At 47.2% G+C, this 22,999-nt stretch overlaps 1 protein-coding gene across 1 annotated transcript in view; it reads left to right on the forward strand.

Annotated features, from left to right (window-relative positions):
- Positions 1-22,999, forward strand: part of ITGA9 (integrin subunit alpha 9) — a 348,367-nt gene that overhangs the window by 214,778 nt on the left and 110,590 nt on the right. Inside the window, exon 18 of the mRNA XM_029244105.1 lies at positions 4,534-4,684. Within this exon, the coding sequence (XP_029099938.1) occupies positions 4,534-4,684 (151 nt within the window). The remainder of the gene's footprint in view (positions 1-4,533; positions 4,685-22,999) is intronic.

The following is a 22,999-nucleotide window of genomic DNA, read 5'->3' on the forward strand; positions in this document are numbered from 1 at the left end:
ACCTTATGCTAGTGAGTAATCATGCCTTTCATATAAAAGTACACCAGAGTCATTGGTGTACATAGAAATCTGACCCACTTAAAAGACTGCAGAATCAAATTAGAATTAATGGGAAAATTTCTCAGAGACTAAAATGCCTTGAAAATTAGAAAGATTGTTCTTCAATAAATCAGAAAGCACCCGTGGAATGTTTAGCACAAAAACACTGTGCCTCATTGTTTTACTCTTTTAGCAGTCCCGTCCGAGAGGTCGGTCTTCACGGAATCCTGTTTTTTTCAGATGTCATTAAATGACATTTCTTGCCAAAGCCCTTCCTGGCTGAGCTGGAGATTATATAAGAGTTGTAGCTCAGACAGCCTTCATGATGAAGGAAGTTTGGCACCAGCTCCAGCATAGCACCTCCATGGCCTGGTGACCTTGATCAGAGCGGACTCCCCTGTGGGGGGCTCGGCATCTTCACCTGTAAATGTAAAGATTGAACTCATGATCTGTTGTGGGGAGGTCATGCATGCCATTCATTCATTCAGCAAGGGTTTGTTGAGCACCTACTGTGTGCCAGGCACCATTCTATCCCTGAGGGTTCAATGATGAGCAAAACCAGACAGAAGTCCCTGCCCCCTGGTGCCTAGATCCTAGTGGGGAGAGAGATCATCCTTAATCAAACAGCCACACAAATAAATATGTCATGACAACCTTGGGAAATGCCATGAAGGGCTGGTGGAGCCCTGGGGCTGAAGAAGCTCATAATAGGGAGATTTATTTCACCCAGACGGGAGACCAGAAAGGGCATCCTAAGGGTGTGACAGGCGAGGGGCTGGAGAACGCAGGCAACGATGGAGAGGGACGGGCTTTGAAGGCACAGGAGGCACTGAGTTCTAAGCTCAGCAACTTGACTACCTTATCTCCCTGCATCTCGATTTCCTCATCTGTAAAAATACAGCTGACATCAGGAACTTTTCATGCTGTCATGCTGTTGAAGGTTTCAGGACAACTTGTTTGAAAGTACCCAGCACCAGGCAAACTACATTGCATTTCATTTCTAAGAATAGCTTTGGAAGCAGAGATCTACTGTTTTGTACGTGGACTTTTCAGATGTGAAGAAAGAGTGAAAACAGCTTTGAGGCTTCTTTTGTTAAAACGTCTGAGTTTGCTTTCAGCCCTGGAAGGTCCCTGGCTTCCCTTAATCATAGAGCCATGTTTGCCTTACTTGACTTTGAAAACCTGGGAATGACCTTGCTGCCTGATTAAGTGACAGAGGCTTTAGGGGCTGACAGAAGATTAGACATCCCTGGCCTGATCCCTTGCTGTTTACACACAAGGGAAGGAGGCTGATCACATGAATGACAAAACTGGAGTGAGCAGGCAGCCCCTGCCCCATGGTCCTGGGCTTTTCTGTCTTGTCTCTCTGCTTAATATTTCATTTGGAAACTATGGATACTTTCTGAGGCTACTTGTGGGTGCTTAGGCAATTCCTTCTTGAGATAACGCAAGGCTAATGCTCTCTCATAACTCTTCAAGGCCTGAGAATTACTTCTTTAATCTTAAAAAAGCAAACAGGAGGACAGAAATAACCCATCAATTGTTTAAAATGAAAATGGCCAACAATAATAAATAATTGCCACAATAGGTTGAGGTCAGGGTCTTCATTTACTGGAGGCCATTCAAGAATTTGAAACTTTTGTCCAAGTTAATTTTTCACATCTTGTTTGGATCCTCAGAGCTCTTGCTTCCAAAACCAAGGCCATCAGATCTCTCATTGCACGTTATTCTTGTTGACGTGCCAGGCATGCAGGAAAGTGAGGTCCTCTCTTCATGGATGGGTAATGATGATCCCCTCCCCCACAAAAATGCATATTTCAAAGTTTTATAGCCTACTGAGATTTTGGAGAGTTCTCTTCTCTTTCATGCTGTATTAATGGTTGCAAACAACAATAAACATGTGCTTGTTAATTTAAGTGGAAAAGGAATTTATTGGAAGGATATGGGTTGGTTCAGAGCCTAGGCAGGAGGGAGAGGCAAGGCTTAGCCCAGGATGCCAACCCTGGGCTCTCAACTCCTCTGCAACCACCTCAGATGATCTCAGAGGGCCCTGGTGTCATTGGGCAGCCCTCAAAATTCGTGGCCCCAGTTGGCAGCATCCACCCCCCACACTGAGGCCACTTGACCACCCTTAGATCACGTGACTGCACTTGGTTAAGTGCCCACACTTGAACAAGAGAAGGGCAGAGGGAGGGTCTGCCCCTTTTCTGCTGATAGTTCTTCCACCTCTCTCGAGATTCCCCCCAAACAATAACGTGTCAGGATGCTGAGTGGCCAAAAGTAACAACTGTCCGTTACTCAAACCCTCATATGCTTGATGACATCTGCCACTAACTGGCTGGCCAGTCAAAGATCGGCCTCCAGTGTGAATTTATTTTGTCCAAAACTCACATTATCTAATAATCATCAGCCTCACGTGCATCTTCACCCTTGTCATCATCCTCACCACCATCATCCTCATCCCGTTGATGGTCCTTTCACTCCCCCGCTCTCCTGGGCTGCCATTTCCCTCCATGTCCTCACCCTTCAAATATTCCCCTCTCCCCCTCTCCCTTCCCAGTCTTTGACGCTGCTTCTATTTCACTGCAAAGTGGAAGCAATCACAGGGGAACTTTCATTTGTTCCTGCCACCCTTCTACTGATGCATCTGGGCCATGCGCTCCACTTTCTCACTTCGTACCAGCTGAGGCCTGCCCCTCCGTTTGTTCACCAGGCCATCCAGCAGCTGTGCCCTGTCATGTCTTTATTAATTGTCCCCAGTCTAGTAGATCCTTCCTGTGATCATGTAAATATGCCATGATAATTCCCATCTGAAAAGAAAAAAACAATTCCCTTGAGCCCACTTCCCCCACCAGCTGTCAATCCTATTTCTCTGCTTTCCTTTATAGAAAAATTCCTCCAAAGAGTCAGCTGTGCTTATTGTTTCCATTTCTTCTCCTCCTACCTCTCTCAGACCAACTCCGATCATCCCTGTCACTGCACTTCAGCAGTTCTTATCAAGATCACCAATGGCCTCCAGATGGCTAATTCCAGTGGCCAGTTCTAATTCCTCATGTTAGATTACCACATTTGACAAAACTGATTACCCCTTTCTTGAAGCATGTGGCTGCTTGGAGACTGTCTCTCTTGGTTTTCCTCCCATCTCCTTAGCCACTCTTTTTCAGTCTCCTTTGCTGGCTCCTTGTCATCTTTAGCTCCTAAACATGAGACCCCCTTCTCTAGTTACATGCATTCCCTAGTGATCATTTCTAGTCCACCCAAATGCATACCTCCAACCCTGACCCCTCCTTCCACTCTAGACCCTTACATCCAACTATCTCAGCATCTCTTCTTAAAAATCCAATAGGCATTTGGATTTTCTCTGCTGACCTTCTATACCCATGGTCTTTCCCATCTCAATAAGTGACCCCTCTTCCCTTCATCCAATCCATAAGCAAAATCTGTTGGTACAACCATTGAGACATCCAGAATATGACCTCAGCTTCTACATTGTGGTCTGGGCTGCCATCTTCTTACACCTGAATTATTACAAGTACCTTCAAACCAAGCCCTCTCCTTCCCCCCCCCCCCAACCACTCACTCCGGACTGTTCACATCACATCCAGTGAGCCTTTAAACATTGAAGTCAGGTCACACCATGCCCTGCTCAGAGGCCTGCAGGAGCTCCTGTCTCAGAGGCAAACCATGGGCCTAGGGATGGCCCACAATGCGTGGTCTGCCCACCCCTACTCCCTTCACCTCTAAGCCCATTTCCTCCCACTCTGCCCCTTACTCACTCCTCTCCAGCCACACGGGTCTCCTTGCTGCCCTTGAATACACCAGACACAACTTTTCCTTTGCTAGTTCTCAGTTATCTGGGTATCTTGCTCTCTTTCTTTCTTCCAATTTCTACTGAGAGGTCACCTCATCAGTGAAGCTTCCCTGATCAGCCTATTTAAAATTGCACCCCACTCTCCCTCCAAATCTGGTGTCCTCTATCCTTCTTACCTTTTGTAAGTTTTCTCCGTTGCTCTTATCACAATCTGACCTGTATGTTTGCTTCTTTGTGTATGTGTTTTTTGTCTCCTTGAAGCTACAGGAAAGCAAGAAATCTCTTTTGTTCACTGCTTTCTCTAGCACATAGAGTAGTGATTGGCATGTAGTAGGTGCTCAGAAATATTTGAATGAATTACTATATGACCAAATTCCATGTATAGGTTATTAAATGTCTTATAATTTTCCAAGTTGGATGCACTAGATTTCACATGAGCCACAGGACAGCTTAGTGAGTTAGGCAACACAGGACCATAGAACTCCCCGTGCTTAGATGACGAAGCTGAGGCCCATGGGGGCTGACTGAGTGCCCCAGGACGCATGGCTAGTTACTGGGCTTCCTGGGACTTGTAGTTCTGATCCCAGTAGAGTTTCTGCCCCCACTCTCAGCTATCCCCTGAAGCCTCATGTTATATCAGTGAAAGCTTCAGAACACTTATTGCTGTTCATATTTCCTTGCAGTGTTGATGACAGAACCCCGTATCTAGCTATGGGGGCTGTGAAGAATATCTCCCTAAACATCTCCATCTCCAACCTCGGGGACGATGCCTATGATGCCAACGTGTCCTTCAACGTTTCCCGGGAGCTCTTCTTCATCAACATGTGGCAGAAGGTAAGAAGGACCCACATCTAGCGCATTTGCTGACTTTCATCGTACCTTGGAATATGCAGTGATTCTGCAGAGGTTATTCCTTTATGTGGAGGATCGCTTGGAATTATAATTTTTTCCTCCTGAACTTAGAAAGCATTGTTGGTAAAAGCCAAAGAAACCGTAAATACCCACGATGCATCAGAGCCATATCCATATCTCACACTGTTTCCCATCCCTTCTCTCTTGTGAAACCCTCTCTGCACAGTTTTATGTCTGGCCCCTTCTCTGAGATGATACAGTCATCATCTCCGGCACACGCATGTTCTAGAATATTCCCACTGTAGGTCAGTAGTTGTTGTGAAAAACCAGATAAGAAATGAGAACAGATCACTGCTTATCATACACATTATCACCAGTGGTGCCCTTGATGTTTTCCATTCGAGGGTCATGAACATCTGCCTCTGCTTTGGCATATTGATTTAGTCCTGAGATATTTTAGTGAATTGAGGAAATTAAATTATTTCCATGAATTGAGTGAGTTTTAAAGAGCGATTTAATTTATTTGCATGATTGACGTTTAAATAGCATGACTCAGAAAGGAAAAAGGAGCTGGGATTCTCTCTGGTCCCATAATCCCCCTCAGTGAACCACTTTGGGGAAGAAAGTGTAATGGGTCTCAAACGTAGGCGGCAGGAGGAATGAGTGGACTCAGATAGAGCGACTTCTACCTGGTGGTTGTCTGACTGTGGGCAGCTGTTCCGATGGGAAGTTTTGCAGCTTTTCAGAGTGTTCACAGATTTGAACTGCAGCGCCTTGATGTCTGTGTAAAAATGGAGCCGGAATCACTTTCCAAGGGAAACCTTGGCCCTGCCCACAGGTGAGCGCTTGGTGTGCCTTCGGGCGGTGGGCAGCCTCTGTCCAGGCACAGGTCCTGCTAGGCTCAGTTGTTTGGACAGGACTGTGCCAACCCTGCCCGGCTTAGGGGGCAGCTGGCATATGGAGACATCCTGAAAGGCGCTTCAAGAACATCCCAAGCGGTCATGTTAGAATCTCTGATGCTCCGTAGCTTCTGGAGCTACAGGGTAGGGGAGGCCACAGAGGCATTGAATGCAAGAAAGGCATGCTTTCCAGCCACTTCTACACCCCCAAAATTGTCCCTGTTTTAAGCCCAGTCCAGAGGGAGCCAAGAATCTTCAGGGTTCTATTACCTGGCTGTGCACCGAATCTCTTTTACAGAATGTCATGTCTGTGATGGATCTTCTTGTGGGGCGTAGGAGGGTGGATGGGGGGAGGGGGGTTCACTCAGGGACCAGACCTGTGGAACTCACCTTTATGGTAACTAAGAGGATGTGGCTGGTGACTGGGTCATCGCATTGAATGTATTCCTGTCACTCAGGACTCGTGGGAGAACTTCCTCTTTGTCTCAGAATTAGGAATAGCTGTGCTTTTCCAGAGCATTTAGGCTTGTTCATATCTGTGGACACAGTCATCCTTATAACCAACTAAGCTTCGTTGTCTCTGTTGTCTGCTAGGAAGCTCAGAGCTTGCCCCACTCTGTTAGTACATAGGACTTGGTGGTATAATTTATAAACTAAGTAGCCTCCTGCATCTTGCTTTACTTCCCTTCACCATGTTTTTCTTTTTGGCTTGGAGACTGTATAATATTCTATCATAGGATATAGTATGGATTGCCTATGAATTCCTACTATTGGATATTTAGATTATTTCCAATTTTATTCTCTTTTAAATAATATTATGATGAATATCTTCTACAGAGATTAGTATGAGCAAATGGTTATATCCTTAATCATAATTATTTGGGTAATGGGAAGTAGCATTTATTGACCATGTGTTATACACCACGGGTTTTACATACGTTTTCCCATTCCCTCCTTACTGCATGTGATCCAGGTGCACCTGATTTATTGGAGGAATGTTCCCAGGAGAAAAGAAGTGAGGGAAGCAGGTTGGGGCAGAAAGGGCTGAGTAAGGGTGTAAAATCCAGCCTTGGTCTGGGTTGTGGGGTGGAAAGAGGTGGGGGAATGCCCTAGAGCATAAATCACTCAGCAGAACTGTCCCCCCTTGAAGTGGAAGGGGAGCACCATTTCCACCCTGTCATCATCATTGACCACTGGGGGCGGTGGTGAGTAGCCTCCCTGACATCCTGGACAAGGGGACTCTGGTCAGTCAAGGACGACGCATGTGAGGACACAGGTGTGTCACTAGCTACTGTAACTGATCATGGGGCCAATGAGAGCACATTTTTATCTCTTTGGCATTGAGTCCCAGCAACCTTTAAAACCTTTGGCACAGGGGCTTCCCTGGTGGCGCAGTGCGATGCAGGGGACACGGGTTCGTGCCCCGGTCCGGGAAGATCCCACATGCCGCGGAGCGGCTGGGCCAGTAAGCCATGGCCACTGAGCCTGAGCGTCCGGAGCCTGCGTGCCCGGAGCCTGTGCTCCGCAACGGGAGAGGCCACAACAGTGAGAGGCCCGCATACCTCAAAAAAAAAAAAAAACCTTTGGCACAGGGGACACTAGGTTTCAATTTGGCAGAAAGTTGACAGGGTATCGGGCTCTTCAGGATGTGGTGAGCATTAGTCCAGTAAAGGTGGCAGGGCACAGAGACATTATATCATGTAGCTGCTGCAGAGGCAGGACTGGCTAGAAAAGCAGATGGGTGAGATGGCCCTCAGTGTAGCAGGAGAAGGAGTAATAGAGAAAAAAATTCCCTTCCTGTGACTACAACCACAACTTCAAAGTTAAGCAACTGGGGAATATAAATGGCATCACTCAGCTCAGAGCAAGATTTTCACGGCATGCAGGTGGGTAATGAGGGAGACAGGAGAGGGCCCACCCACCATGATCCACCTACCAGAACCAACATGGGCCCTACCAAAAGGTTCTAGCACATTAAGTAAGAAAAGTATACCTCCAGATACAGAGGGAAAGCATACCTTTTAAAAGACTATTAATAGAAAACAAAAGTAAATTTTACTGAGCATCTGCTTTTGTTTTTAGTAAAATTCAAGAAAAAAATGAACGCAGCAAATGATCAGATAGAAGAACAACAGACTGAGAAGAAAAGGGAATGGGCTGAGAGAGAAGCAAAAATAAAGGTTTTGAGTGAGATAAGGAAATATTATAATGAAACCAAGAAGGTAATGACAGAATCAAAATATGTGCTATGGGGACTTCTCTGGCGGTCCAGTGCTTAAGACTCCATGCTTCCACTGCAGGGGGCCTGTGTTAGATCCCTGGTTGGGGAACTAAGATCTTGCATGCCGCGCAGCATGGCCAAAAAGAAAAAAAATATGTGTTATGATCAGGAGAGGGCAGAATTGGCAGTACGGGAAGTTGATTCATTGTTGCAGAGGGTGTATTTGAGGAGGTCTCTGAGAATTCAGAGAAAAAGAACAGAGCAGTGGAGAAGGATGGCAGTGAAGACTAGGTATGGAAGGTGGAGGCTGGAGAATCAGCAAATAGAAACAGTTCCAGAATCACTGGAATAGAAGACATGAGTAGACAGCAAAGAAGGATCTCCGTTTTCTTGAATGGGTGCTGCAGATATTAGGCAAAAGTGTTAAGAACAGTTTAATGTTTACACATAACCTCATGACATTTCTAATTTTACAGGTATAAAAATGATACTACTCGTACTAACAGAAAACAAAGAAAGCCATTTTCTACAGATTTCTGTAACATTAATAGCAATAATTAGAAATTATTGTTCCATGGTGAAATAAGAATTCTATACCCAACCAACTTGCCCTCCATGGTAAAGGCAAAATAAAGATATCCTTGAATATATAAGAATTTGTAAAGTCTACTAATTCTCCTGTTTTGTATTCCCCCCAAAGCAGACCCAGACACGCTGGTGGTGGTGTAGGTAGTTTAGAGAGTGGTCTCCGGGGGTGGGGGTGGGGCACGGTGTGGGAGTGGTGAGTGACGAGAGACAGGAGAGTGTGCACGGAGGGGCAGGTGGTGCTGTGAGCAGTTCGGGCTCCATCCTGCTGCAGACCCTCTGAGAGACAGAGTCACCCCTCAGACTCACTGCTCTGTAGGGTAAGGAAGCTGCTGGAGGGTTTATCCACCAACTCCTGCTGCTCATCCATGGAGAATCACTCCAAAGGCATTAACTGTCTAGCCTTTGCAGCCTTCCCTGGCTCTGGGCCATACTTCCTGGGGCCAGGAAACAACTCAGGCAGAGAGATGGGGGAGCTTTGGGCCTGGAAGGGGACTGGCCTCAAGTGACCAGCCCTACGGGTGTTTACAGGGAACACGAGCAAGGCACTGGCAGCATCTGCCACAAAAGTCATGAAAGCTTGAACAGCCGTGAAACTCTTCCTGAGAAACAGTTACAGATACAGCGTATTGTTGAATAAAAAGTGTATTAAAGCCAAATAAAAAAAGTAAGCAAAAACAATTTTTACAAATATTGAAAATATTAAGCAAATGTAAAAAAATTATTGCCTCAGTAAATATATAATTTTAAAGATTAATAAAAATAAGCCTATAATCTGTTTTACCATAAAAATTTGAGAAGAAACTTAATCTTGTCACTCCTCCTGCTTCACATTCTTCAGGATGGAGCTCAGGCTCCTCAGCTGTTCATGAGAGGCCCTTCCCAGCCTGGTCCTTCCTGCCTCCCTTCCTCCCTGGCCTTGTTGTTCACCATCCCCCACATACATGCTTGAATCCATTCATACTTTATTACTGAAGCTGCCTTTACCCAGGAATACCCCAGCCCCAGTTTGTTTAATGAACTGCTCTGACCTCACATCTCAGTTCAGGGGTCACCCATGCAGGCCCCTTGCATGGCTGCACAGGTGATGTGGGTAGATGGATAGTTGGGTGGATGGGTGGAAGACTAGCTGTCCCTCTTGTCCAGAGTCACAAAGCAACTCAGGGCCCAGGCCCTGACTACAAGGTCTCCAGTCTTCTCTGTCATCACACAATTAGTGAGGTATCAGTTTCTGAGACTGAACAAAAAAATATCACTTGAGATGGATTTTTCTATCTCATGCGAGGCTTCTTTCGTGGATTTGTTCTTCCTTTAAGGGAAGACTGCTTATAAGAATGTGGGCTGCACAGGGTTGACTTTTCTCTCACCTACATAAAGCTAAAAGAGAGAATAAGAATGGAGAAAACATGGTTTGGAATACCACTGCACCATACAACTTTAGGGTCACGTTCACCTTGGGCTCTACGTGAGCGACACCTCAGAGTACAGTTCCGCAGAATACATGAACGGTGCCCTCTGGAGTCATTACAGCTATGTGGCACTGGAATCAAGATAAAGTTGAGTTGTCATTTCTTGCCTTGGTGCTACTTGGCACAAAGGGACTTAGCTCTTCTTGCATCCGTGGAACAGGAATGGAGTTGTTTGGACAGCAGTGATTAAGTATCCGCTAAGTGCCAGGGTCTGTACCGGCAGCTAGGAGACACAAGGAGGAATAAGCGCTGGTCCTAGCTCCCAGGGAGCTCAGAGCCTAATGGGGTGAAAGACATATCAGGCAGCATTTAAAGTACAAGATGCCAGCTGCTCTACAGAGGTGCTGAGAAGTTGCTTTGAAGGTGAAGCAAGTCGGTACTGTGACAGCTATTCTTGGGTTGGGCAAAATCCCTAGACAGATGCTAGGGGTAGATGGATGGGCGTCTAAAGAGTTGGTGTCAGCCGGTGCCAACATTGCAGACCTGGGGTCGGTGGGTGAGGTGGGCGAATTTATTTGGGAGGTGAAGTCCAGAGCTGGGCTGGAGTAAGGGTGAGACGGCAGAGGAGAGCAAAGGAGGAGGGACAAAAGGAATCCAGCGAGATGGAAAGAGGTTGCCCATGAGGGACAAAGGACCAGTACCACTCCTAGTGGCAGGGTGATGTCAGGACATTTTAGGAATGCTGATGCCTGCTGTTCTGTGCTGAAGTAGCTTGTCAGGTAGGACTCCTGCACTCATGAATAACTCACATGAGCGAGAGAAACTCAAAAAAAGAGGCTGGGTTCATGAGTACGTCTTTATGATATTGACTGCCGTGCACACGTGGAACACGGACATTGTAAGCTTCAAGCAGGTGCGGGAGAGCTCGCAGCTGACTTTTGGGTACAAAGGGGACGCAGCAGTTTGCCTTGGAGTTAGGGAAGCCCACGCTGGGAAAGAAGAGAGAGGAAGGGCAGGCTCCTGACCTAGTCTCTTCTCCACAGCGTGCACTCTTGATTTGGGTCTCCCAGATGCTGACCTTGAAACAAGGAATTGAGGTCAATTCATTTATTTGAGAGGTGCAGGAAACACTGGTAAGGAAGTGAAGTGATACAGGCAGGTGAAGGCAGCTAATGAAGAGGGTGCTTTTACACCAGGTACCACAGTGGGTGATGGGGCTTCATCCTGCAGGGCAACTCGGGAAACAGGACAGAACACAAGCTTCAGGGGTGAGGGAGCTGGGGATTTACACCCCCTCCCAAAGAGTCAGTGGTTGAGGCCTTCTCGGGGTGTTTATTCGCCAGTACTAATGTCTTATAACATGCATGGCCAGAGCCATCTACACAGTTCTGGAACGATGTTCTCAGGCACAGAGATGCAGACCCTGGCAGCTGGAAGTGGGCTGGAGCAGCCTGAAAGGTGCAAGCCATCTGAGCAGGGCTCACCAGCACCTCCACCCTGAGCACTTCACTTTCTAGGCTTCCAGAAGTTGTAAGTTGGCCTCATAGCACTTCACTGGGATTCTGCAGGCGCACACCTCACAGTCTACAGGAGTGGGGCAAGGCAGGTGTTGTAAATGGGTGAAGGGGGCTGGGTGTGGGACAGTAGGAAGCAGTGGAGACTGTGGAAAAATGGAGGATTCCAGCCTATTCCACAGAAGGCAACCCATGCCCAGCAGCGGTCACCTGTTGCCAGATGGGAGTGAGGGCCAGTTTGCCAGACTTCCTATTTTTCAACAAAAGCCAAAAATCCACATTTTTATGTGAAATCTCATGGCATTGGCAGCTAATTAAAATATTCTCTGAACATTGTATGGGCCAAACAAAACATGTCCTCTTGACTGCATCCAGCCTGTAGGCCACCAGTCGTGACCTCCCACTTTGCTGTTTTCCACATGTTCTAGTCCTTTTGTCTTGCCTGCCTGTTTGGCCCATGGACCTGGATTTCTGGTAGAACCTAGTTTTTCTGCAGCCTTGATGGCAATTCAGGTCTACCCCTGGGCAGCAGATCAGCTAGCCAGACACTGGAGAGTGAGTGTGTATTGAGGGGAAGGAGGGAATTGGAGAGGGTCAACCCAAATGTGGTGTTCATGAAATTTTTTTTACCTTTTTTTTTAAATTTTTGGCTGTGCTGCACGGCATATGGGATCTTAGTTCCCTGACCAGGGATTGTACCCATGCCCCCTGCATCGGAAGCATGGAGTCTTAACCACTGGACTGCCAGGAAGTCCCTTACCTTTTTTTTTTTTAATTGAAGTATAGTTAATTTACAATGTTGTGTTAGTTTCAGGTATACAGCAAAGTGATTCAGTTACACATACATATACATATATCTATGCTTTTTTGGATTCTTTTCCCATATAGGTTATTATAAGGTATTGAATATAGTTCCCTGTACTATACAGTAGGTCCTTGTTGTCTATTTTTTATTTATTTTTTTAACATGTTTATTGGAGTATAATTGCTTTACAATGGTGTGTTAGTTTCTGCTTTATAACAAAGTGAATCAGCTATACATATACATATATCCCCATATCTCTTCCCTCTTTATTTTACATATAGTAATATGTATATGTTAATCCCAAGCTCCTGATTTATCTCTCCCCCCTCCCCCCTGCTGTCCTCTTTGGTAACCATAAGTTTGTTTTCTATGGCTGTGAGTCTGTTTCTGTTTTGTAAATAACATTTTTGTAGATTCCACATATAAGTGATATCATTGGGTATTTGTCTTTCTCTGACTTCACTTAATATGATAATCTGGAGGAGGGAGACAGGTGAGGAGGATGAGTGATCATGAATCAAGTGGGGAGAACATAGACCCTCCACTGTGATGCGTTTGATCGCATTCGGGGCACTTCCTGTTTGTAAGAAGTGTAGTTCCTGCTTGTCACCCATTGGTTGTAAGTCACTGGATTCGACTGATGAGTTGTTGCATCACCTCCTAATCTTCTGGAGGAGCTGCAATGGAGGAACGAGCCTGTGTCCTTTTATTTCCTCCATGACAGGGTCTAACGTGGGAGGTGTGACAATAATGTAGAAAGATGCTGGAAGGGAAGCCCAGTTTTGCTTTCTCTGAGGAGTGAGTGCTTTGAGTTCTGAATTAAACTCAGCTTTGGCGGGGAAAAGCTGCAGGGCAGCTTCCGCAGCTTTCAGTGGCTTATTCTTTACGACAAGACACATAGAGGGCTAACAAGTTTGCATCTCTTGTAAAGTGATTCTTCCAGCTATGTCTACATTTACCCCAGAAAGGGCAACCCCTTCTAAAGTTCAAGGCAAACCATTCACCGTGGCACCAGGCCATAAGACTGATCCAGTTTCTAACTCAGGTAGATCAGGCAAGATTAGACCCTGCCATGTTTGTATACCTTTATGTTTGTGGGAGTGCCCTGGCCTGTTCTCAAGACAAAAGGTTCCACACAGAAGCCACATCCGTACACAGGGACAAAATGAAATGTATTAAGTGGAGCTGGGCAGCCCAGCATCGTGCTTTGGAAGGGTTTGTGGGCGGAAGTGCGTGCACCTCATCATTGAGCGTGTAAACAGATTTCATACAGCCTTCCTGCACCTTGCCACTGCCCCCATTCATGGCAGGAACTGATTTTCATTGTGTTCTGCTTTCTCCGGTGTCTCTTGTCAAGTTAATAGTAGCCTCGAGTAAAATGCAACCCTTAGATGTTTATAGTCATCTTGGCCAGGCCATTAAGATGATGCATGAACTTGCTGCTTGCCCTTGTAAGAGAGCCCTGAGGGTGGATATTGATACTCAGAAAATAGTAAGTCTTTTCCGCTCCTTTCCTGTTTTTAATCCAGTGCCCCAAGCCCCCTGGTGCTTTACCTTGAACTTCCTGCTTAATGCCAGGCAGAAAGACCTCACCTGGATCCAAGGGCCATTTGAAGCTCTTAACACAGAGCACACTCTCTCACTCCAACGGTCTTCCCCATCCCGCTTGTCAGAGGCAAATCCCATGTTCCCTAGAGCCCCTTGAGTTTCTGACTTATTTCTGCCGGCCCTGACCTTCCTCCTGGAGAGGAGGAGTGTGGGTGGTGGGGAGCAGGGACCAGGCCAGGTTTGCAGGTCCTCACCCTGGGTTACCTGTGGCCATCGCGCTAGCATTTTCCTGACCCCATCAGAGCTGTCCTAACCCAGAGTGAAGCTGTGCGTGGGAGGAAGGCTGGGCCCTTTCTGTGACAGCCAGCAGCGAGGAAGTGGGGGAGAAACCCAGACACCCATTTCAAATTACACCGTGGCCTCAGTGTTCCACGGCGGGGTTCAGTTTTCACGTATGTGAAAAGCTGCATTTGTGTATTCACTGCATTGGGAAGGAAGGCTACGCTTTGCTTGAGAAATGTCAACAGAGCTGTAGCTATGACAAGGATTTTTCACGAAAGTAGTTTTCCAGAGCTGCAGGACTTGGGCAGATATGTGCGGGGGGAGTTTAGAGAACACATGTTAAGCCTCTATATTTTTTTTCCTAATGAACTGCACAACAGCAATTTAATAATTCCCTCTTTTAAGAGGAAAGGGGGAGTCTTGGATTTTAAATCTTTTTTATAAAGCAGCACAGCACCTCTTAAAAAGAAAGCCATGAAATTCATCTGCTAAGTCCAACAAAAGAAAACTAAAAAAATCAAGAAGAATTAGGTGTTTCAGACTGGGTTTCCTGAAGCAGATCCCGAGGTGAGGATTCATGTCAAGTGGTTTATGAGGGATGTGCTCCCCAGGGAGCTCCACGTGGAGAGTTGGGGGAGCGGGGCAAGAAAGGGTGCGTCTCAGGCGAAGTCATGAAGAGGGTGGCCTCGCGTGAGCTCTGAAATGGGGGCCACACCTCGGCACTGCCACATCTCAAGGCCAGGAACCTGGGCTTTGGTTCTCCCATGAGCATTGGTCATTGGTTAAGGGCCAGTTATGGAGGAAATGAAGCCCCAGGCACTTTCCATGCTCTGAGGGTGAGGTGTGGATGGAGCGGCTCCAGAAGCCAGAGGGCAGGCCTCAGAAAACCCACAGGTGCTGGCTTGTGAAAGCAAATGCGCACTGAAGCCAGAGGGTGGACACATCAAGGGGACCCAGGGGATGGCGTGGACCACTAAAAGCACTTGCTACAGCAGGATTACCATCAGTGGGTGCTCTTTGTGATCTGAAGGTATATTACAAGCATATGGACAAAGGTCTTTGAGCTCTTGAGGTGTTTTTGTGATGTTCTCAGTGTCAGTTGCACACAGGATATTTCTGCCAACTCCTGAATAGGGGAATCAGCAACTGTGGAGGCCCTTGGAATTTAAGAGACAACATGAATGCACAGCTGTGGTCCATTGCAGTCCAGTTTTCCAGAGCTGTCATTTCATCCCTTTGAGGCCAGCCTTACAAGGAGCATCCCTGCTCCCTGATGGCCACTGGCGTCATTCTTCCCCAGGCACCTAAGAATAACTAGCCAGCCTGTCCTGTTCTCCTAAGCAAGTAGATTAAGCAGCTGATTTTAAAAACCAGTTAGAAATGTGTTTGGCTGCATGTAAGTGATCCTAATGAGATTTTTATTTTTTCTTTGTAATAATAAGTCTCAGAGTGGACTGGTAAGTAATTGTACGATGCCATCAGAAACCCAGTTCCTCTCTCTTTCCACTCAGCCTTGCCTCATACACATTGCTTCTTGGTGTCCACTTCCAACACTGCAACTGTATTCCAGGCAATAAGAAGAAGAAACATAACAGGCCTGCTCCCTTTTAAGGAGCTTTCCTGAAGCTCCACTCAGCATTTTCCATGTACATCTCATTGCAGAACCATGTCACATGGCCACGCCAGCCACAAGGGAGGCCGGGAGATGAGTTTTGCTGGCTGGACACAGTGCCACCCCAAACACAGCCAGGTTCAGTTTACGGGGAGGAAGAGAAGAGTAGCATTGGGATGCATCGGCAGAGTCAGCCACAGCAGGAACCTGGGAGTGGTCGTTTGCAAGTGTCTCTGAGATACAAAGCAGAAAGGGGGAAGGAGGGGTCCCTGGTGGCACAGTGGTTAAGAATCCGCCTGCCAATGCAGAGGACACGGGTTCGATCCCTGGTCTGAGAAGATCCCACATGCCGCAGAGCAACTAAGCCCGTGCGCCACAACTACTGAGCCTGTGCTCTAGAGCCCGCGAGCCACAACTGCTGAGGCCTGTGCACCTAGAGCCTGTGCTCCGCAACAAGAGAAGCCACCGCAGTGCGAAGCCTGTGCGCCGCAACGAAGAGTAGCCCCCCCTTGCCACAACTAGAGAAAGCCCACATGAAGCAACGAAGATCCAACGCAGCCAAAAATAAATAAATTGGTTAATTTAAAAAAAAAGAAGAAAGGGGGAAGGGCAGGGAATGAATCACAGACAAACAGGCAAGTGACCAGCACAATTACTGTCTTATTGTCCTTCTGCCAAAGTTTTTTCAAGCTCTGCGTTACTGCATTTAGGATTTTTTTTGCAGTCACCCTCAGGAATACCTTTTGGGGAGATCTAGTTTGGCCATAGTCAGGTGCAGCAGAGCCCCTGGTGAGAACCAGCAGGTGATGTGACCCAGTTCTGCCTAATAAGCAGTGCCCAAGGGGACTACTCCTACAGTAGACTTTGGATCCTGATAAAGTATAAGGTAATTTCTATCTGTCCACCTTATCTATCATCATTGATACCTGCATTTCTTATTTTCACAAGATGAAGCCATTCCAGTCAAGATGTCACTGTATTTGGATTCAGGGCCTCCAACAGAGGTGCTCCAGCTCTACATCCAGGCCAATCTGTGCAAGAAAGGTCAAGGTCGGCCTTCCCTGGTGGCGCAGTGGTTGAGAGTCCGCCTGCCGATGCAGGGGACATGGGTTCGTGCCCCGGTTCAGGAAGATCCCACATGCCGCGGAGAGGCTGGGCCCGTGAGCCATGGCCACTGAGCCTGCGCATCCGGAGCCTGTGCTCCGCAACGGGAGAGGCCACAGCAGTGAGAGGCCCGCGTACCGCAAAAAAAAAAAAGAAAGGTCAAGGTCCAGTACCTCTGTCCTTCTGACTGTTTGGTATATATATTTCCAGCCCCTTCTTTACTGTTCTTTTTATCTGTTTCCTTCTTAAAATGTAAAACTCAGGCCTGCACTGCTATCCAGTGTGCCCAGCATAGAGTTATTATTGCCCCAGATCTAAAAATGATATTTCTGTTAACGTGGCAGCCACAGCACACCTGCATTTATTTGTGATGCCTTTATTCTAATTTCTTCTGGTCTTTTTATGCTATTTGGAAGTTGTGTCATTTATAGCCTTGCTACTCAAAATACAGTCATGGACCAGCAGCACAGCCTCACCTAGGAGCCTGTTAGACATGCAAAATCTCCACCCTGACTACCCGGATCTGCTGACCAGTATCTGCATTTCAACAAGATCCTTAGGTATTTGCCTGCATAGCAAAATTTGAGGGAGATCTGAGCTCCTGACTTCAGGTCATCTAACTTGGTAACTTACCAAGACATTGATGAGGACCCTAAATGCACTTGGAGCAGGGGCCTGGTGGTGCTCTGGGTGTGATGCCCTCTGGGCAGACATGGAGACGCTCACAGAGTGCCTGGGGAGGGAAGGAGGAGGCTTTTATGAAGCATCCTTCAAGCACGGGGCTCGGGGGGTTTATCTCATTGAGCCCTCACCACAGCCCTGTGTGATGGGGGCTCTTATTCCCAATGCGTAGATGAGGGAGTCAAGACTCCCAAAGTTAAGGGAACACAATCATTTTATGTTCAAGACTCATAAAGGTTAATGAGGCTGAGGTCACACAACCAGTAAGTGACTGAGCTGGTGCTAACATCATCTTTTGGCCCAGCTTTCCTTGTCTGAGCCGCCAGGAAGTCTCTCAGATGCTTTCCTGAAACTCTGGTTGGCTGACTGGGGAAATCAGTCTCTGTCTCCGTGGCTAGAGGTGATGCTGCTTCTCTCTAGTGCTGAATTTTTAAATGGCAGCCATTCCACCATGCAGGAAGCAACAAGGTGAGCTCTTCCGTAAAGGAACGTATGCTGGAGAAAACAGAGAAATTCAAAACCAGGGAGGGGTCCTGAGGCCTCTAGAGGAAGGTCTCAGGACAGTGGGCGGGGTGTGGGGGGGGGTGGTCCCCTTCCTAGAGGTGACAGGGTCACTGAGCCGTGAGCACAGCTGCCACACACTAAGACTGAGATGAAGAGAATGTGTGCTCAACTAGAGAAAAGGGGAAGGTTCCCTGAGCCAGAGAGTAGACTGTGCTCGAGACTGGCTGTGTGACTAACAGGTGACATGCAGATGAGCATCACCTCCACCTGGCCGAATCCAGGGCTCATTTCTCCGTCCTTTTTTTTTTTTTCTGGACCCATCAGCAACTATTAGTATAGTTAATTAGTTCATTTTGGGGGTTTCATTTTTAGTCTTTAATAGCATTTTTCCCCTTGAGATACAATTTACATAGATTAAAATACATACATCTTAAGTGTGCAGATCAATACATTTTTGCATACATCTGTATCCATCTAGTCATCACCCACATCATGAATGAGAGCATTTCTAACAGGAGAGAAGGATGTCCAAAGTGGGATCCTAATCCCCCCAGACCAGTTCCATTTGCAGGAAACGGCAACTCCATTCTTCCTGGCTCCCTCTTTCTCTCTCACCCCTCAGCTGTCCCACCGTGGCCTGCTGACTGGACCTGCAGAGCCCGTCCCTAAGGCAACCACTTTTTGCCATCATCATTGCTTCCATCCTGGCCCAGGTTACCATCTTCTTTGCCTATTATTTGCTGCAGTGGCTTCCTTCCTAATTAGACTCCTGCTTTCACCCTTGCTCTGTTAGACACTCCTTTGCATACAACCCTCCAATGGCTTCCCATCTCATTGTAAAGCTTCGTTCCGTTCAGTACCCATAAGGCTCCATAAGACCCAACCCAATTGCTGCTTCTGAACATATCCACCCCTCTCCTCCTTGCCTGTAGCCGCAATGGCCTCCTTGCTGTTCCTTTCAACACACCAAGCTTGTTTCTGCCTCAGGGCCTTTGCACTGACTCTTCTTCAGATGTGCATATGGCCCACTCCCTCACTTCCTTCTTGCCTCTGGTCAGATGGCACCTGATTAGAAATATCCTACTGTTCCGGACATCCTCATCTCATCCCTGTACCCTAATTTTCTTCATCAAACCTGTCATCTGACATACTAATTGTTTCTAACTGCCTTGAATGGCTTTTTAGTCACTGATTCATCCCTGACACCTAAATGCCTGGGATGTAGTCGGATCTTAATATTATTGAATGAACAAATGTATGGATGGTGGATATGTATATAGATAAATGAAGGATATTTCTGTCCTTCTACCTACTTTATGACTACTGTGTCAGTTCCATTAGGTTTTACATTGCACTAGTAGTTTTTAAGTATTAAATGCTCTTTTTAAACAACTAATAGCTTAGAGAGAGATGCTAATTTCTTATCTCCCTGGAAAGGGAAACCACCAAGAATCAGAGAAATGGAGAAATGCTACCCCCGCCCCCATAGTGATAGAGTCTTGCTGTGTAAGATCAGGCCTTTGGTGCTAAAACTCATCACTGAGGGGCAGCTTTGTCTCTGTGCCTTTTGGGGGTGACAGGCGACAGACTGAGGCCATGCCTGCAGGTTTTCCAGCACACCCTCCTCATTTGAAGCCAGCAGCTGTTTCCAGCAGAGGAATCCTTTGTCCAAGTGGGTTTCTGCAATGGCCCCAGGTTTGCAGGCCTTTGGTAGGGCTGAGAATGTGAGCTAGAGTCCCCACGGGCTTGAAAAGCATCTGTGCTATGCGTTCTTTACAAGAACCAAAAGTGACACCCATGTCTTGGTTAGGTTTCCCCAGAAGTAAACCCTGAGAGAAGAATTCAAATGCAAGTAGTTTGTTTGGGAGGTGAAGGTAGGGGAATGGGGAAGTGAGAGAGGAGAAAGAAAGCAGCTGAAAACGGTCAGGTTATGAAGCCAAGTACTACTGTTGGACAACTGGGTTACTCCCACTGGGGAACTCGGGGTCCATAGAATAAGCATCTCAGAGTGATGCTACCCAAGCGATGATGGGGCCGGGGCTTTACCTACCACCTCTCAACAGTCACTGGTTGAGGGCTGCTCCTGGGGGCATTAATACTCTGACACTTCTGGCCTGCCTTGCAAAGGGGACAGAGGAGCTTTGTCACTAGAGAAAGCTCCCTGGTGAAAAAATGCAGATGCCGGCAGCTGGAGAGACAGGGTGGGGATGTGGACCAAGAGGGTCCGCTGTGACACCTCCACCCCCTCCCTCGTGTCAACCTCACAGGCGAGGATGGGCTCCCTCATCACACCACACTCAATCACCGGCCACAGTTCTTTCTTTTTCACTCGCTTCTTTCTGGTCCTCACTGAGATAGAGTGAAGGATACGGAACAGCAGTCCACAGGCTGTAGGATTGAGGGAGATGAGAGTAGATAACAGCTTTCAAACCACACAGGCCGTCTGGAAGCTTTGGCCTCAGTGAGGCCGCCTCTGCTCTCAGGGAGCTCCCAAAGGCTATGGAACAGGTCATGTACCCTCATGTGTGCACATGGACCCCCAGAGGTATGGCTCAGGGCCCAGGTGGGATTCTGGGGGGTGAATGGGTGAGTTATTTGGTGCTCAAGGGGCCCGTTTTTAGCAAAGACAGACAACATGCATGAGGGGGCTGACAGGGCATTTGTGCGAGTACAGACCCACCTGTGAAACTGGGGGTAATAGCAATTATAATCACCCACTATATTTTTAAGCCCAATTTTAAAATGAGGAACCTGAGGCTCCAAGAGGCACAGGTGGTTCCAGGATGATGCAGCTAGGAAACAGCGAAGCTGGGATCTGAGCCTGGTCTGTCTGGAGGCCAAGCCTGTGTTTTGTCCGTTGTGTGTGCACTTCTCCAAACGAAGGTTTGCCTTGACCCAGCATGTGTCTTGTGTGGCACAGCGATGGCCCCCAGTGTGTTCCTGTGGGTGGACAGGTGGTTAGAGCTGTATGTGAAAAGGTCTCCACTGAGGTCTCAGTTTTCCTCCGGGAGAGTTAAAGGAGGACCTTGTGGAGCCTGCAACCTTTGGATAAGAGCTCTGTCCTGTTTGCCCTTACTCAACTCAGCAGGTAAAATGCAACTCTAAAGCTTTACCAGAGGAGGAAGGAAGATAACTGGGCTACTGGTGTCTAGTGGAGCCGATCACCATTTTGGAAGGAGAGGTGGGGCTTTATGTGGACCAGGTAGGGACTGTGCTGGAGCCCTCGCCGTGCAGTCAGCTACAGAAAAGGAGTCACCGGCACTCCTTCCAAGGATGCCGCTCTCCTGAAAGTCGCAGTTGGGAAAGGTGTCATTGGGGTCCCCCTCAGCCAAGCATTCTCTCCTTATGCCATCTCAGAAGTGAGAGTTCCATAGACATCCCCTGAGCACCTAGGCTGTGTGACGAGACACCCAAGGGCCCAAAGATGGATCAGATGTTGGCCTTGCCCTGGGGGAGTGCCCCACAGAGTCTCACCTCCCAGAAGGCTCCTAGTGTGGGGATAAGAGGAAGTTCTCTTGCTCCCCGAGCCTGGGAGGGGTGTCAGTTCTGCTGGGCAGAAAGATCTTCTGTGACCCCATAGCCCAGCTATGACCACTAGGAATTGTTGGGGTATGTTTGTCCCAAATTTCTTCTTGTCATTTTTATGTACTTATGTATTTGAATATATATTATGTGAAGGGACATGTGGAGTGTTTTATGGATGTTAAACCAGACATAGTAACTCTTTGCCTGTGGCATTTATCCCCAATTTGTCCTTTCTCTTTTAACTTTGTCACAATTTGCCCAGCAGAAGACTTTTAACTCTTATGTAGTCAAATTCATCATAACTCTTATGTAGTCAAATTCATCCATCTTTTCCTTTATGCATAGCTTCTAACTTTGGTGTTGGCTTAGAAATTCCTCCCCATCTCCAGATATCTACCCAAGTATTTATTAATGATTCATCGTTTCCTTTTTTTCCTACACTTATATTTTCAATCTGTTGTTGTTGGAATTTACTTTGGTGTAAGGAGAAAAATGTAGAGCTCCAACTTTTTTAATATATATATATAAATTTATTTATTTATTTATTTTTGGCTGCGTTGAGTCTTCATTGCTGCACGCGGGCTTTCTCTAGCTGCGGTGAGCGGGGGCTCCTCTTCATTGTGGTGCATGGGCTTCTCATTGCGGTGGCTTCTCTTGCTGTGGAGCATGGGCTCTAGGCAAGTGGGCTTCAGTAGTTGTGGCTCACGGGCTCAGTAGTTGCGGCTCGTGGGCTCTATAGTGCAGGCTTAGTAGTTGTGGCTCGCGGGCTTAGTTGCTCCGCAATATGTGGGATCTTCCCAGACCAGGGCTCAAACCCGTGTCCCCTGCATTGGCAGGTGGATTCTTAACCACTGTGCCACCAGGGAAGTCCAAGAGCTCCAACTTTACTTCTTCCAAATAGTCACAAATCGTCAGATGTTTCCAAAAGATTGGTTAAACCCTCCATTACTCACCCGCACCACCGCCGACCCAAGTTACTCTTGTCTTTGTGTTCTGAATTCCCATTTACATTTGGATCCATTTCTGGATTTCTCTGTTCTGTCCCCTCATCTCTCTACCTCGGGGTCATACCATGAACTGTAATTGCTGAAGCTTTATATTACAGTTTAATATCTGGAAGAAGAATTTTCTCCCTTAGCATTCAACTTTTTTTGCCTAGTGTCACATGCTTATTCTTTCAAATAAGCCATTCATTTAAGTTCAGAAAAATTCCATAGCAGTTTGACTGGAATTATTTTAAATATGTAATTTGGGAAGAATATATATACATTTTTTAGTGTTGGGGTTTCTCCTTCAAGAACCTGCTTTGTCCATTCACCTACTTTTTTTCCTTTCTCTCTCTCAGAAAAGCATCATCATTTTCTCCACCTTTCCTGCATGTTTTTTTTTTTTTGCGGTACATGGGCCTCTCACTGTTGCGGCCTCTCCCATTGCGGAGCACAGGCTCTGGATGCGCAGGCTCAGCGGCCATGGCTCACGGGCCCAGCTGCTCCGCGGCATGTGGGATCCTCCCGGACCGGGGCACAAACCCGTGTCCCCTGCATCGGCAGGCGGACTCTCAACCACTGCGCCACCAGGGAAGCCCTCCTGCGTGTTTTTATTATTCCT

The sequence above is a fragment of the Monodon monoceros genome, unplaced genomic scaffold (assembly GCF_005190385.1).
Source record: "Monodon monoceros isolate NGI ecotype Baffin Bay Population unplaced genomic scaffold, NGI_Narwhal_1 Super_Scaffold_3, whole genome shotgun sequence".
NCBI classification, from domain to species: domain Eukaryota; kingdom Metazoa; phylum Chordata; class Mammalia; order Artiodactyla; family Monodontidae; genus Monodon; species Monodon monoceros.